Raw genomic sequence first — 18214 nt, forward strand, 5'->3', positions numbered from 1 at the left:
TCGACCCGGGTCGATTCAGTGACTCAGGTCGATCCAGTGTTCAGCGACTTACAGCTGGGCATAAATTAAATTGCAAAATAGAAATTAAAGAGTTTAACTATCGATTATATAGAATATTTAATCTATTTAGATAAACACTAAATAAACAATACAGATAATTACAGTACATATAAACTGTGCAAGTACCGTTAATTATAATGGTAATGCCTAGCTGAGAGATTTCCGGTTCAATTTAGTTGCTTGAAAGCAACAATACATCATCACATTTTCATAGTAAAAATATTCTATTTAATTAGGTAAGTTATTTTTTATTCTAATCAAAATCACTGCTGCTCTCAATTATTCACCTAAACATTTGTTTCTTAAAATGAAAGATCTCATATTCGATGGGTTTTATTTATTTTTCAGTAAATATTTAAAATAGTATAAAAAAAATTTCATTTTAAAAGTTTAATTTCCTTCAAAGATGAAAAAGCTTTTAAATTTCATTCCACTGACGGCGTTTTTATCGTCTGACTATCGAGCTACCGATATGCTACGAAGCGAACTGTATTTAATCACGTGACCGAGACTAACGTTTCAGATGAGTGGATGAGTTCCATGTTGTTTTCAGCTGGCATAGCCGATAGCCTGAATAGTAACGCACTGGTTACGTCAGTTCATTAGCCAATATAATCAGTCAACACGTAAACATATATATTAATTCATACCATAAACTGATTAACTTCTCACCGATTCTTTGAATAGTAAGCTTAATAAAATTGCTAAAACTAAGCTACGTATGTACTATGTTAACGGATCATTTTACAATGGGTTAGTTCTATAAGAACTGAAAACAAAAGCTTACTTAATGGATTTATCGCACATCAGCGTAAAAATAAGTTTTAAAGTTCTCTTTTGATGTTCTTGATGGTTTAGGGTTGTTTATTTAATTTTCCTATTGCTTTTAAATAAGATATTCCTAGTAATAAGTTGTTAACCATCTGGATCGGCAAGGCTGTTACGAATTTGAAGTTCTCGCCGCTAGTATTTATTTCTTTGAACTTTTTTGGCAACACTGTTTTCGCGTCAGTTGAGATCGTCTTGGCAGCTATGAAAGGAGCTTGTCTCTTCAGTTCTCGATACGAAATTGCACGACTAATTGTAAATACTTTTGTATATTAAAGTTTGTGTTGTGAAAACATGGCCTAAAATGTTTTTTGTGACGTCTGTAAGAATGTATACATGCATGTATCTCAACATATGTGCAAGAAATTAAAATTACATAAATACTGGTATACAGTACCAGGGTAAAATAAACAAAATAGTACCTCTTTCTCAAGACAGTTTTCGGAAATTTGGGCTTTTTTGGTGAAATCCCCTGCCGATCAGAGGGTTAATAACTGCGGACCTTAAAAAATATCTAAACAGGATTCTACTGATCTCATGCTTGATGCTTCTTACTCTCTACCATAAGGGAAAGTAAAAATGAATAACCTGGTCATTCTTCTTCCTTTTCCCTTAAGTTGTTTGAAAAGGAAACATATTGTCTAATGAATATCTAAAACGGTGAATAAAGAACATGTTATCAAACATGGGATTTTTCTTCCTAGAAGAAGAAAACAAAGGAATTTTAGAAACTTATCTGATCCTCTGGAGGATTAAAGGGATGACTGAATGGAATTGATTTATGACTTTAATGTCACAACTATACATGAAATCAGAAAGTACTTCAAAAGTATACAGTTTCATAAACATTGCATAGTTAAATATCTCTTGAAAAGTTCTTTATAACTCTACAGTTCCAGTATTTAAAAAAGACGGACTTAAAAAATGTAGGTTTTGACTATTGTGATTTTGGTCACATGGCAACTTTTATCAAAAATATATGAAATTTAAATCTTGTACATGCTTCCGCCAAAAAAAATTCCGTACTCTCTAACGAAGTAGCCGTTCCAGTACTCTCTAACGAACTATACCTCATATGCTTTAGTAAGCATGTGACAACAACTATTTGATGCATGCATTATATTTAAACATCCTTTCGCTGAACAGTATCCATCAGTTGTAAAAATACATATATGGGCCATACAGATTTTTTGCACTCGTAAAATTCACTTTTTATAAAATTATTACAGTCAAAAGTCGTTAATACGGACTCGTCGGGACTTCGGCGATTCCGGATTATCGACTTTTCCGGATTATAGATCATCAGTTTAAATCTCGTAAGATGGCATGCAGAAATTCTAAAATTAAAAATATGAAACCGTAATTTATGAAATAAAGAACAATTATGATCTAAAGGGTATCAAAATTTAGAAAAAAAAAGCTTAATATTTATTTGTTTACTTTATTAAACATTTCTTTCAATGTAAGTTGTTTAAGTTGCTTCGTTTTATGAGATAATACTTTCTCTTTAATTCTATAAACAGACATACTTTCTTCTTCAGTTACAAAGTTCCGCTGTTCAAGTCCCGTAATTGCTATGCCGAGAATACCGACTAACTTGTCAATCGAAATTTTTTCGTTTTCACTAACCTCTATGTCACCTTCTTCATGTCCTTATCCATTTTTTGCAGCAATTCCACTTTTTGTTTGATGGGCATCGGAACATACTTTCGTTTTGTAGATCCTTTGGGAGCTCCAGTATCGGAAATTCTATTTAACATAATCGAAAGTTCAAGTTTACTTTTATAAAATTGCTCTTACAGTCTGCAAAAAATAATAAGCCGGAAATAATTCGAAGATTCAGGAACAACGCAATCATCAACATTAACTGAAATAGATAATTTTAGCATATACCGTCCGTTATACATAAAACGCGCAGGCGAAAACGTATTCTGCGTTTGCGCACACACATATGCGCAGTCGTAAAGGTCTTACGCGCACACGTAAACGCCTGTGCGCATGTGTCAACGCGGTGCATGCGCAGAAAGTTTTTAGCTTTGAGGTCCGGATTATAGATCATTCCGAATTATGGGTGTCCGAATTAACGACTTTTGACTGTTATTATAAAAAATTCTGTATAAGTACATGAGGAAGTCAATGGTTCTACAAATGCAAATGAAAGATGAGACTTCGTTCTAAAAATTCAGAACACATCAAGTTCTTTATTAGAGATAATTAGGGGTCAAAACTAAAAACTGCTGCATGAAACATCAGATTATATTTAATAAAGGTTGAAAATATGAGTGAAATTAATATTAGTACCTAAATAAAGTAAAATGGTAGAATTGGTAATTGTAAGACTATTACAGAATGAAAATTGTAGAACATGTAAATTAAAATGGAACTATATAACATAAAACTAAATTAAGGCTCTTCAGTAAACTTAATAATGATTAACAGACTTAAAGCTAAATGCATAATTTAGAAATCATGGTATGTTTAAGAAATTTTTAAACACGCAAAAATAAGTGAAATAGTAAAATAAGTAAAATCAAAAGCATTTTTGATTGAAAATTACAATAAATAAATTAAAATTCGTAGTTTGTAGAAAAATTAAATGTTAAAAAGTATGAAAGACATCTAAATTTAAATTCACCCATGTATGTGGTCAGAAAATATAAATAAGTTAAAAATTAGAGTATATTGAAAATTACCAAGTATGAAAATTCATACTTCTATGCATGATAAAGTTAAAAATTACACATAAAATGAAAATAAATAATAAAAGTGAGTAAAATTTAGATTATAAAAAAAACACAAAGAACAGAAAATGTAAGAAATAAGAATTAAAATTTAGAATATAGAAAAAATTATGAAACCTAAAACATATGCTAGAAATTAAAAACTGATATCTAAAATTAAGGTCAGGCAAACAAGCAATTAAATTCAGAAATGAGAGGCATACGGGTGACATTCGTTCTTTCCTTTCATCAGTTAATTTGCACCCCACACCACCTTCGCATTTTTCCTGTGAGCTTGTTGCACACTGCACCTCCAGGTGCAGAATCTGTATTTTCACACTACTAACTTTTTTTTCTAATTAACAAAGTTGCAAATGAGTTAGCAATTTTTTGCGGTGGTGTAAATAATCAAAAAGTACTATGCTATCTTCACAAAAAGGAAACTCCCAATATGCGAAACACTAAATTTGAAATTTTAGCATTTCTACAAATGGTATTTTGAAATTAATATTTCTAAAATATGTTTTTCTAATGTAAAAGGTAACTTTTAGATGCATATGAAATTTTAACATGTGTAGTTATCTTCAGCAACACTTATACATATCCCTAAGAATGTTTAATTAATGAAATCTCTGTAGTTTCAACTGCATGACGACTTTTTGGGAGTTAATTCTGGTTTGGAAGATAATTTTTTCTTTCACAATTTTTCTTATAGGGTCTAAATTTTCACAAATGTTTTTCATAGATAAATGATAAATATTTTATCATCAATCAATATAGGGCTTCATAAATTTTTATCAAATTTTATTTTTTTTAAAGTATGTTATGGTGTGGAGCAATGATTAAAACAGTGGTACTCCAATGGCATTCTTTTATTTAATTCATTTCTGAAACTGGAACCACATATCTACATGTATTCATTTACCATTTAGTTCTGCAACCTGTCTGAAACAAGCTGAATGAATAACATAGTAACTATATATAGTACACACATACATAATAACTAGTCTGAGTTAGTTTAGAATTGCATAACATTCACTAGTCTAGAATTATATAACTAGTCTTAATTTTCGAGTATTTTATGAGATAGCTTAACACAATAAGATTCTAAATATGGAAGGAACATTTCTACAAAAGAATTACACATTTTTTGTTATGACCAAATTCAGCTCATCAATTAAAACATTTTTTACTGGCTTTTAATTCAATCTCCCAAATTTATAAGGCAGCACAGTTAAGAAACAATTTTTAGTTAGTTATTTACACAATATGTGTTAAGAGTCACAAAATATAATTCTGGTTAAAAAACAATACTAAGAAAGAAATCTGCTTCATGCCTCACTATACTAACCTAAAATTACTTTATTTCTTTAGAACTTATGCTTCATTTTACATGTTAATTCATAATCACAATGAAAAGAAAAAAATTGAAAGGTTTCAGATTTTTAGCTATTGCCCAAAAGGGTTCATTTAAAGTTTAATACGTTTCATCAATACAGCTTAGCAACAGATAGCTCAAGTGGATATTTTATGGTATATTAGATGAATATAATTAATTTATTAATATTATGATTAATAAATATAAGAATTTAAATTAATAAGGTAATGTTATCTAACTTATAGATACATGAAAAGTGAAAAAAAATGCAAAATTTACAGTATTAAACATTTTTATTTAGATATATCATGAATTAAATGTATTTTTATTTAAATGAATCAGATTAAAAAGCTAAAAAAAGGTAATAATCTTAAGAACTTAATTAATCTATTGCCTTTAAACAGTTTAGTTTGTTAATTAAGGACAGATTAAATTTTAAAGAATAATATTTTATATCTCGCCAAACGGCAACAGACTTGAATGAAAAGTGAAAAAACACAAAATAGTGTTTCAAGAACAGACCCTTTTGGGCTAACAATTCATTATTTCTATCATTAACTATTTATTCATGCTGTTTCTGAAATATATGTTAAATGTTTAACTAAAGTTTTTCAATATGCAATTTTTATGTATCTAATTTTTTCACAATTAATTTATAAACATGATAATACATATAGTATATATTTAAACATTTAAAACAACTTTAAATTAATTTTTAGGAATGTACTCATATCAATTGTCAATTTTTGCCATAGCATGAATAATTACACAATAATCTTCTAAGATTTTAGTTAAATTGTTAAAGACAATTATTAAATTCAAGCAAAAATTAATGCAACATTGCTTGCTTTCAGGATTTAATTAAATATAAAAATTAAGCTCAAGCAGTGCTGCTAGTTTCGGATAAATGCAAAAACAACAACGAACACAAGGTTTAGTACAATTGTTTTAAGTATATAATGCAGTTTTAATAAACAATTAGATTTGACTGTATTTTTTCAGTATTACAAAGCTATGCATACATATCCAGGTTAATTACTTCATATAATGTTTATGTATATACAGTCAAAAGTCGTTAATCCGGACTTGTCGGGACTTCGGTGATTCCGGATTATCGATTTTTTCGGATTATAGATCATCAGTTTAAATCTGGTAAGATGGCATGCAGAAATTATAAAACTAAAAATATGAAACCGTAATTTATGAAATAAAGAACAATTATGATCTAAAGGGTATCAAAATTTACAAAAAAAAAAAAAAGCTTAATATTTATTTGTTTACTTTTATTAAACATTTCTTTCAATGTAAGTTGTTTAAGTTGCTTCGTTTTTTATGTGATAATACATTCTCTTTAATTCTATAAACAGACATAATTTCTTGTTCAGTTACAAAGTTCCGCTGTTCAAGTCCTATAATTGCTGTGTCGAGAATACCGACTAATTTGTCAATCGAAATTTTTTCGTTTTCAATAACCTCTGTCACTTTCTTCACTATCGGAAGCGAATTATAATGACGAGGCATTTGATTTAAATCATATCAAAGACGGAGTACATCGAAATGAAATAGTACATTTAGTAAGCAATTATAAGCCAAATAAAATAAAAACATCTGCCCTGAAGATAAGGATAGTGCTGACAGATCAACTTCCAATTCATTGCGCGCCGCGCCGCGGCGTTAAAGATAAACAAAGTTTAGATAAACAAACGTTAAAGTTTAGATAAACAAAGGATATGCCTTTATCCATTTTTTTGCAGCAATTCCACTTTTTGTTTAATGGACTCCGAAACATACTTTCGCTTTGTAGATCCGCTACATATTAGTAAATATAAATCGAAAATTCTATTTGACATAATCGAATGTTCAAGCTTACTTTTATAAAATTGCTCTAACAGTCTGGAAAAAATAATAAGCCGGATCTCATTCGAAGATTAAGGAACAACGCAATCTGCAACATTAACTGAAATAGATAATTAGGTAATTTTTTCTTAGCTTATACCATCCGTTATACATTAAACGCGCATTCGTAAACGTATTTTGCGCACGCACACACGCAAATTCGCAGCCGTAAAGGTCTTACGCGCATGCGTCAACGCGACGCATGCGCAGAAAGTGTGTAGCTTTGAGGTCCGGATTATAGATCATTCCGGATTATGGGTGTCCGAATTAACGACTTTTGACTGTATATATCCATATATTATTCAAGACAGCATAAATAAATGTCTTGAATAATATATGGGTATATATACACAAACTAGCCACAGACACTAATAATCTCTGCTAATCAAAAAGATAAAAGCCAAATTAAAAGGCACAAAAGATAAAGGCAAAAAGACTGTAGAGAAAAGGCAGTAAATTAAAGAATACAGTCAAACAGACAAAGCAATATACTAACAGAGTGGGGATATATTTAAATACAGACATTTCCTGCAAGCAAAAAATAAAGATAAACCACAAGATTTCCCAAACCTAAAATACTATTTTGTTTTTAGTTCAAAGGGGCAATTTGCCCAGATGGACTATTAATTTCATTTTGGCTTTTGTGTTGATTCATGATAAACGTTGTTTCACTTTTCAAATTGTTGCCACCAAATATTATCGCTCTGTATTATATTTAAGAAAATTAAAAATGAAGAATCTGCATGAATGTATTTATGTTTCTCACAGTGTGATAAAACAATGGTACCTAGAGCCATCAAAATTTGAATAACGTAGTAACCTTCCACAGAACATGGGAATGTGGAAGCCCTAATTTGAATTTGAAATTTGTTTCATTATCTATATCACATTTTGTAAAACTTTAATGAATTTTTGATTAACAAACTCAACGATTTCTAAGCAAGTAATGGCAACACTGTACGGGGGAAAAAATTATCTCCAGCGCGAGAGACTCTGTATCGGAAATTCTAAAGGATATGCTCAATTAAAAACTATTTCATGATATTGCTGTTGAACACAATTTTATGGTTTAAGTGCGAAGAACATGATATTTAATGAATAAATGTAACACAGAAAATGTTAAAAAAACGCCCCTTTGGATGCAATTTAAAATCTGAAACCTTTCAGAATTAAATTTTTTTTTCTTTTAATATTTAATTTAAATTACATAAAATTCTTGCTGAGGAATTAAGATCACAATAACTTTGACAGATAAAAAAAATAATAATCATTATCAAACTTACCTTATGTGTATTATTCTGTACCTATGGCAAAATGTCTTTCTCATTAATTAATCAAATGATAATAAGCTATGAGCCAAAATGATAAACTACAATTAAGCCCATTGCATTAATAAATGAAAAAGGCAGATAATTAAGCTTCAGTTAAAATAATACAATGGTATGTTTTATTTTTATTACCAAAAGAAATTTTTTTAACTTTAAAAATATTACCATTAACCATTAAACCATTTTTAATAAATTTGCTACTGTTTAAAGTGATATTATAAAACATGGTAATATAGTGTAATAGATTTAACAGGAAACTTAAGTATACGTTTTATTGATATTGCTCACTAGTTAGCAGCAAATTCCCTAAAATGTATTTAAGCACATGCTTAGTTGATCCTTTAAAAATATGATTTTATAAAATTTCTTTAGAAATGAACTTTATTTTGAAAAAAATCCGAATATTTTTATTATTATTATCTATTGCATGCATTGTGATGAAAAATAAGCAATACAGATTAAAAGATCCCATTTTCCCAATTAAATTTTTTTTACTTTGATTTTTAATTTGATGATCTCGATTTGGTACACAAATGGACGACATTTTGTTGATATTTTAATAGAAACATCAACAAGATATATCACAGTTATACAGCAGCATCGCAACGGTGAACCAACAGTTACATAATGGCTCATCCAAAACAATGCTCATTATGATTCATAACTTGAAAGGAGTCATCTACAAAGAGTTTATCTCTCCTGAAAAAAACGTAAATGCACCTTTTTATGTCGAACTACTCAAACTTCGTCAACATGTCCAATCACATCTGCCTGGAGACTGCCGACAGGTGGGTCCTCAAACATGACAACATATACCACCTTGGTGACTAGGGAGTTTCTGGCAGAGAAATATATTCCAACTTTGCCACAGCCTGTGTACAGCCCAGACCTGTGCCAATGCAATTTTTTCCTGATCCCCCTGGCTCAGAAAAGAAGCCAATTTCAGACCTTTCAAGCCCTTTAAGATGCCAGGGTGAGGTAAAAGCTTCAAAGCATCCTGGAAAAGGAGTTCCTGGGGGCATATGAGTAATGCAAAACATTGGGAGTGCTATGTGGCTTCAAAATGAACCTACTCTGCAGATTTTTAAATGTAAGTGATAATATCTATAATAAATTTTCTTTGCCAGTATTAGTCTAATTACTTTTAGGACAAACCCAGTATAAACAGTTTTCCACATTTTCCAAACTATGTCTGAATCAATTACTAAAACATTTATTTTAAGCTATATCTTTGATATTAAGATATATTGCTATGATGCTTAGTTTTTGCTTTATCTTCCCTTGTTTCATCTTAGGAAGAGATTTAAAATACTAAATTTTAATATACTTCTAAAGTACTTTTCTTGAAGCTTTCGATACACCATGATATTCTGATTATTAAAATTTTCAAAAAATATCTACAGACCTCTAAAAGTTTTCATTCTGTATAGCTTTATTCTTTAGAGCTAATTAAGTAATTTATATCTATTCATCTTACTCCTTGATTACAAAAATGAGGAAAGAGGTGAAAAGAAGCATGACTCGTTAAAAAACTCTTCCAGTTTCTAAACATAATTAGGATTATATTAGCAATAAAAATATTAACTAATAGTTAAATCTGCTTGTTTCACACAATTCAAAAAGAATGGAGATAACTCTGGTTTTGTAAAATACTAAATCACTGTTTGATAAAGTTAAGTTTTTGTATTGATTTGACTCAGCATCAACTGTTAATCAGAGTTAAAACTGACTCTCATCAAACATTTTCCACACTGTAGCTGCAATAATAATATTCAAGGTATGATTTTAACTGTTATGCCTTTTTTTAAGTAACTAAACAAAAAAAAAAAAAAAAAAAAAAAAATTAAGAAGAAAAGTTATTTAAGTACAATTATGTCATAATAATGGCAAATTTGTAATATATGTTACACTGCATAGAAAATAATATTATTCAAAAGTTAATTATCTTTAATAGCAAATATATAACAATTTAAAGAAAGTGGCATGTTTAAAAAAATAAAAAGGCTAAGCATACATGACTTTTATCTCTTTTTCTTTTTCTAAAAAAGCTTAACAGTACAAATAACCACTTAAGAACATGGTACTTCAAAAAACATAGAACTGTATCAAATCTTGTAAAGTGGAAAGGAATCCGAGATCTGGAAATCAATTCGGAGGAAAATTCTGAGGTTCAAAATTTTTAAAAACAATTGAAGAGAAAACACAAACTTAGCAATTAAAATCTCATTTTTTAATGCAAAACTATAATAAAAGAAAAACATAGTTCAGAAGGGAAAAATTAAAAATATATGTCTCCATATCAGAAGAGCAGCAGAGCTCTGTCAGGATCAAAAATGTTATCTATACAGCACCCAATAAACTTTTATCTCTTTAAACTGCATTACTGATATTTTACAAAAAAAAAAAAAAAAAAAAAAAAAATGCAGTTTGAAAGCCAAGTAAATATTTGTTTTTTCCCCAACACATCTATTCACCATTACCAAACACACTCACTACACACACACACACCTGTGAGACACTATTTATTGTAAATGAAGACAGTTTCTTCTCCTTTTAACTACACTCATGGACACAATCGTATTTTAGGATATTTTCTACTTCTTTTCCTTTTCTTTCTAAAGGCCCTTTCCCCCCCTCTATTATTTTTGGGCCATTTATTTTAAATTTTATTTTGTCCCATCTTTTCTTTCTGGCATTTTGAACTCGTACAAGATGTACGAAGTTCCTTTTTACTCTCCTCAAATACGAAATTGCCCCTCTTTCTATATACCTTTCCTTCGCACCTATGCTTGATTTTGTGCCCATCGGTGCAGAAAGACTTAGCGGGTGCAAAACAAGACATCTGTCTACTTTGTCTGTCTGTCTGTCTGTCGAGCTTGGCGAGTAAATACGTTTCGCCGCCAACGGATCCTCTCCGGAAGAAAACCCAAATATTCTGATCTGTTATGTTAAATAACTTTATTAAATTATGTGAATATTTACTGATCGATATTGTAATATGCGATGCTGGCTGCCATGCCGTAATGAATGGATTCAAATCCTGGAGAAGGCAGATGGGCAAGAGAATCATTCATCTGTTTCTCTCACAAAGGACTCTTCTTCAAAACTGGCATGGCATGGAACAAATTCGTACTGCTACATACCAAGGTGCCCAATGTCCCTATTAAATCTTGCACTCCTCACCAAATAAAATTACTGGATTTGTTTTGATGTTACTGTCAGATAAGTGAAATAAGTCACAACAGTAGTACACTTTCCTCTCCAAATGGACCTGAGAATGACTAAAAAAGTATATTTTTACCTCATCTACTTTTACAATGATCTAAATTTTCCTCCTCCTTACTTTTCATGGAGGTGAAACCCAAGCAAGGAATAAGTCGCTAGCATTCCCACTCATTTACGTTCAAAGCACATTAAATATTTTCACTTATAATGAAGTAAAAAGAATTCTAGACGAGTGGCTTTCAAAGCAAAAATAATGTTTTTAAGCCATGAAGAAATTCTATATTGGCCTTTAAATAAGATCTAAAATTTATATATTAAAAACATATACAGTCAAAAGTCGCTAATCCGGCCTCGTCAGGACTTCGGGGATTCCGGATTATCGATTTTTCCGGATTATAGATCATCAGTTTAAATCTCGTAAGATGGCATGCACAAATTCTAAAATTAAAAATATGAAACCGTATTTTAGGAAATAAAGAACAAATATGATCTAAAGGGTATCAAAATTTACAAAAAAAGAAGCTTAATATTTATTTGTTTACTTTATTAAACATTTCTTTCAATGTAAGTTGTTTAAGTTGCTTCGTTTTATGTGATAATACTTTCTCTTTAATTCTATAAACAGACATAATTTCTTGTTCAGTTAAAAAGCTCCGCTGTTCAAGTCCCGTAATTGCTGTGCCGAGAATACCGACTAACTTGTCAATCGAAATTTTTTCGTTTTCACTAACCTCTCTGTCACCTTCTTCATGTCTTTAATCCATTTTTTGCAGCAATTCCACTTTTTGTTTCACGGACATCGAGACATACTTTCGTTTTGTAGATCCTTTGGGAGCTCCAGAATCGGAAATTGACATAATCGAAAGTTCAAGTTTACTTTTATAAAATTGCTCTTACAGTCTGCAAAAAATAATAAGCTGCATCCAATTCGAAGATTAAGGAATAACGCAAGCATCAACATCAACTGAAATAGATAATTGTATAATTTTAGCTTATACCGTCCGTTATACGTTAAACGCGCACGAGAAAACGTATTCTGCACTTGCGCACACGCATATGCGCGTGCGCGTAAAGATCATACGTGCACGCGTAAACGCCTATGCGCATGTGTCAACGCGGCACATGCGCAGAAAGTTTTTAGCTTTGAGGTCCGGATTATAGATCATTCCGGATTATGGGTGTCCGAATTAACGACTTTTGACTGTAACTGGTAAGTATTCTATTGATACATAAAGAAGTTTTCACAACCGTAACTTTAAAGAAAAATCTAAGCACAGGATGAACGCATAATCAGATTATATTATTCTCTATGGGAAAGCATGCAAAAGCTTAAGGATTTGCCAAGATAAACTTGCTTGCTACTTTTAGATAAATAAGAAAACTTATTCATACAACCCATTTAATGCAAGGAATTATATGTAAAACTATTAATGTTCTAATTAGTAGTGGTGGACATGGATAAGAGAAAAACTGAAGAATTATGTTCTATATGTATGCAATGTTGTAAAAAAAACATTCTGAATGGACATAACATTCCGAGCTACAACTAATAGTTCATAATGTCATGCAGCCCTCTTTTCAATGGTTCCTACAGCTTTCTAATGGTTTTTATACCACGAATAGTTATATGATTTTAAGAACAATAATTATGTGTTACACACATTAAAAGCAGAGATTTTTACAAAACTATATGAATTAAGCAAGGCTGGGTGTGATTTTGACTACTAACATATTTACAAATGTATACATGTATTATTTTCACGAAAGAAATTCTTAAAAATCGTGTAAAAAAAACTTTAGATTAGCACAGATCATGAATGAAAATACTAATTTCAAGGAGGGTCATATACAGATTTCGGAAACAAAAAATTTATTTCAAAATTAAGATTGCTATTTTGCCCAATTTTAAATTTTACATTGTCATGTTTCTCTTTTAGTTTAAAATCAATTTTTCCCATCAAAAATCAGTCAGATAACAAAATAAATTTTTAAAAGCATGTATTCCTTGATTTTTTTCCACCACCCGCCAAAAAAAAGTCTTTTTATAGCAATGGACTGTATAAATTTAGACTTAAATAATTAGTTGTGAACTTCCTTTACCTAAATTTGTATTTGCATCGTTTGTTGCCACGTATTACCTATATAAATTTTATAAACTAATAGAAAAAAAAAAATTCTAGCAAATTCTATGCATTTGAATTTATCTTTTTTTCTTCTTATATAAAACTGATATCAGTCAAGTTGAGATGCTACGATATAATTCCTTTCAATGTCAAGTTATGAGCATTTTTTCTGCTTGAATAAGGTAGGCTATATGCATTACCCGCAAATTTATCAAACAGAATAAATTACATTAAATGGAATACTTTGCTTTCAAAATAAATCAAATAATGCTGCAATTATATCCTACCAACTTGAAGTACTTGTAAATCAAAAAACACAAATGCAAAATAATTTTTTCATCTCAACATAACCATACAATAAAAAGCAAAATAAACAAAAGATTTAATTAATAAAAAAATATAGTTTAGGGATAACTGATTCCTACATATGACAGATTTTGCATATAAAAGTTATAAAAGTGCTACTATTATTATCAATTTGAAAATGTATTTACATACCTACATCTTAAAACTCTTAATTCAAATACAAAATTTATTTAAAGCATGAAGATTATACAGAAAATGCAATTTAAGAACATATTCCCATAATTAATTCCTTACTATTTAATAGTGACTGTAATGTTACATATAATTAATTTCATTGCATTAAGGTTACTAAAAGTAAATTTCTTCCAATTGAAGCTAATCATATTCTTTAAACAGAGTAATAAAATTATAATATTAAACCATGCATATTAAATCTATAACAGCCAAAACTTTTTTTTTCCAAAGCCAAGCACTTCATAAGTGAAATTTTTAAGAACGTCCTACAAGAATAATTTGTTTTCATAAAAGTAAATATACAAGTGCAGCAGATGTTCAGGATGAAGTGATATAATTCCTTTCTTCATTATAAATGAATTTAATATATTTAACCTAAGGGATAAAAGTGAACATTTAAATACTTAAAATACTGTAACTAGTTTGGAAGCATAATACAAAAAAAAAAAAAAAAAAAGTAATGCAATTAATTTTTTACAGCACATTCAGAAGGATATAAAGTTAGTGTTCATTTAAAAGTAACTGTACAAACTTCCCAAGCAATTAAAGACTAATACTTTTAATTAAAATTTATATTAACTACTTTAATAACAGTCTTGAAATGTGTTTATGTAGAACCCATAAGAGTTCTAATTAGAAGTGCCATAAATAGTTTTAAATTTCGTAAATTAACAATTACTTCAGTTATGGTATGGATAATAAAATTCCTTAATCACTTTAAATCTGATAAATACTGAATATTGTCCACAAAAAAGTGTTTTATACTCAAAAAACATTATATAACACTAGCTCCTTTTTTTTTTATTATTATTATTATTATTATTATTATTATTATTAGCAACAGAAAGCTAAACATTTTTTTTTTTTTTTTCTTACAGCAATTCTGCAGATTGCTAGTTATTTATATGAAGCACCAAAGCTGTATTTAAATAGCTAAAATATGCCTAAAAAGTGTCATTTAAGTAGAGTTTAGAGTTAAATGAGCAAATACTGGAAGTTGAAAAAATATATTTTACACCTTATTCCAAATACAGAGTGTTTTTTTTTTTTTTTTTTTAAATTCATTTATTTATTTATTTTATTTTTACAATTTTTAATTTGTGATATTTTTTTTTAAATGCAAAATTTTTGTATTTTTAGAAGGGAACTTCTGTCTAGGATTTACGTTAGAATAAAATTTTCCAAAAGAAATCGATTAATATTATAAAAAAAAAGAACATGGAGGAAACCTGAATCTTTTAATATTAAATTTTCATTTTATTAAGCATACTTCCCACGTACTACGTCATGCATTTTTTTTAACATCTAATAAATTATTTAAAAGTATAATAGCTCAGTTAAAAATATAATTTAAAGTGGAATTCTTTATGAATGAAATTGAAATTACAGTGGAGAAGAAACACACAATATGCTATTTAGCTATCGTATACACATGCTTATCGTTTACATCCTATGACGAACCTTAGCGCACCATCTGATTTATAAAAACGCCCAGTTAAACGTAAATGATTAAATACATCAATTCCTTATTTCGAATTAAATTCAAAGAAAAACGCGCAATAATACAGTCAAATGTATCACGTAAACAAATACGCTTTTGTATTCGATAACGTTTCCCTTCGTAGCGAAAGTATAAATGGCCCAAATTGGTAATATCAGCCAACGTGCGCGAGCGTTTGCCAATTATGGCAACCCTTAGTTTAAGTTTTGTTTTTGTTGTTTACGATACTTAAAAATCTTCCAAGAATTCAATACTTTCCGACTTCACATTACTAAAGATACTTGAGCATCTATTAAATTGATTTTTTTTAGATATCGAAAATATGGCAGTTAATATTAACATGCTAATAACACTAGTTTAAAAATCGTTAAGAACTCATACAATGAATGTTTATTTTCAGCGATGACAACTTAGAAAAAACACAAAAAAAAATTAACTGAAAATTTCAAAATAATAAATTAATCCTAATTACATGAAGGATTTTTTTTAAACAAACAATTCTAAATAATGTATTGAAAGTTATTACTTCCATTTCCATATTTTAAGACATAAACAATATATTTGAAAAATATATTTTCATTATCCGGATTTGAGTAAAACATACAAGTTGCATATACTTAAATTACATAGAAAAAGGGGAAGAAATCGATCCGCTGAATTAATAAAGGACAAATAAAATCGAATGTAAAGCATGACTCATAACTTAATCGCTTAGTCTTTTTTCAAGTAATTATAAAAAAAAATCAGCCTAAAGAGATGTACCCGTGTCAAATTTCCTACAGAAAAATATAGCAAGAATAAAGAAAAGACGCTTTGTAGGAGGAAAACAGTCGATCTGCATTTTATGCATTCGGAAGAAAAAAATGACGGAACTAAAGGAATAAATTGGATACAGAGTATCGACGAAACCCTAAGCCTAACGCCGACGATTATCATTACCAGCGGATCGAAGAAAAGCTTGTTCAGCAGAGCAGCAGAATTTTCCCTCAGCAATATCGAACGTCTCGCCGACGCTAGAAATTCGAAGCTGCGCTATTCCATTAGCGAGACTCAGCGCAATATAAGAATCATTTTTTTGCAATATGCGAAAACCAAGGGCGCGAAGGAATGAAAAAATCGGCTGCTAGTCACTCTTTTTTTGAGAGAAGCTCATGAAAGCCCCTCCCCACGGGGGCCGGGCGTAACGTTCGAAGCTTGCCGAACCGTGCCAGCCAGCCTCCGGCTAGCACGTCTGGCTGCCGCCTCGCCCAGGACGCCCAAGTGCAGGGGGGAATTAAAGAAACCGCTTCCTTTGTTCGGGTAGGTAAAGTTTGGCAACAACACTTACCGACTTGTAAGACGTTTTCTACACATCCACTTTCGTACAAACGTAGTCCACGATAAAACGGAAGTTTTTGGTAATCACTACAACTGTTGCTATCACTAGAAAGCGACGAGTACATACATATGTCTCGTTCGTTTCGAGGAAAGGACCAATAAATAATCCGCTTCTGCACAGGTTCGGGAATGCGATCATATCTTTCCTCTATCCTTTGAAAAGGAATATGAAAGGCCACCACTTTTGCACATATATCGAGCAGAGTTTCTGGACATCGTTTTTCGTCCACTTTGGAATCGGCACTTAATAATCTTCCGTTATTTGTTAGTGAATTACTCCCCATCCGAGAGCAGCACAGTCTCGGCGCTGCCGCCATCTTGAAACATCTGATACAAGTCACACCAGAAGCCGCGCGGCGCATGCGCCGATCTATTTAACAATTTCATGGCGCTTGCGTGCCATACGAGACTATTTTGTTCCCTTAGTGGTCGGGCCACCATTCGGCGACGCTAGCGCCCCGACACGTGCATGCCAATTCACATGGTTTTCATTCAAATGCAAGGCGCGATTCTTCGCCACGCCGGCTGTTGGCCTCAAGTTGCGCCAAGCGACTCGTATCTGTTTTCGAAGAACTTATCTCGCAAGTAGAAATACAGGATCGAATGGAATTTTCCATACGGCGGTCTGGATAAAATATGCGACCATTCCGGAACAAAAAACATTCCTGTTATTTAAAAAGGAAAGAACAGTAGCCATCAAGGCTAAATTTCGCCAAGAAGCTGACCATTTTTCCTGGCAGCTGTATGATGCTAGTTTATTATTTAAAGCATTTCTCCTCTCAAAATGTTTTATGCAAAGAAAATTTCCTCCTCCTTATTTTAGAGGAGGTTTAAAATGCATAAAGACCCTAACACAAAATACATTAAATTAGCACTGTTTCTTAACGTCACGAGCAACAGAACCAAGAAAATCTAAATTACTGCTTTAAGTTTTTGCTAGACTACGTTAAGTTTAAATTCTTACCATGGGTTATTAATATCAAACAGGCTTCAAAAACGTCAATTTGAATATTTGTTTCAATCAATGTAATAAAGGAATTGATGTCTGTATTCAATTTTAACAAATGGTACAGTTATCTTTGGATATATAAATCTTAAACTGCATTTCTATTCCAGCATTTTATTATTAAATTCAGAATTAATTTTTAATACTTTTCACATACATAATGAATGATTAATATTAATAATATTCATTAAAAATGTTAGTAATAAGGATTAATAATAGTACACTTAAAATA

General features: G+C 30.4%; 1 protein-coding gene across 1 annotated transcript in view; it reads right to left on the reverse strand.

The window, feature by feature from the left end:
• The window catches only part of LOC118189626 (zinc finger SWIM domain-containing protein 6-like), a 247508-nt gene extending 230159 nt beyond the window's left edge, over positions 1–17349 (reverse strand). The window contains exon 1 of the mRNA XM_085821174.1: positions 16927–17349. Within this exon, the coding sequence (XP_085677300.1) occupies positions 16927–17338 (412 nt within the window). The 5' untranslated portion in view covers positions 17339–17349. The remainder of the gene's footprint in view (positions 1–16926) is intronic.
• Between the last annotated feature and the right edge of the window lie 865 nt (positions 17350–18214).

This window comes from Stegodyphus dumicola, chromosome 7, assembly GCF_044657685.1.
Source record: "Stegodyphus dumicola isolate Sdum_Otavi_A_Nest chromosome 7, ASM4465768v1".
Taxonomy (NCBI): Eukaryota; Metazoa; Arthropoda; class Arachnida; order Araneae; family Eresidae; genus Stegodyphus; species Stegodyphus dumicola.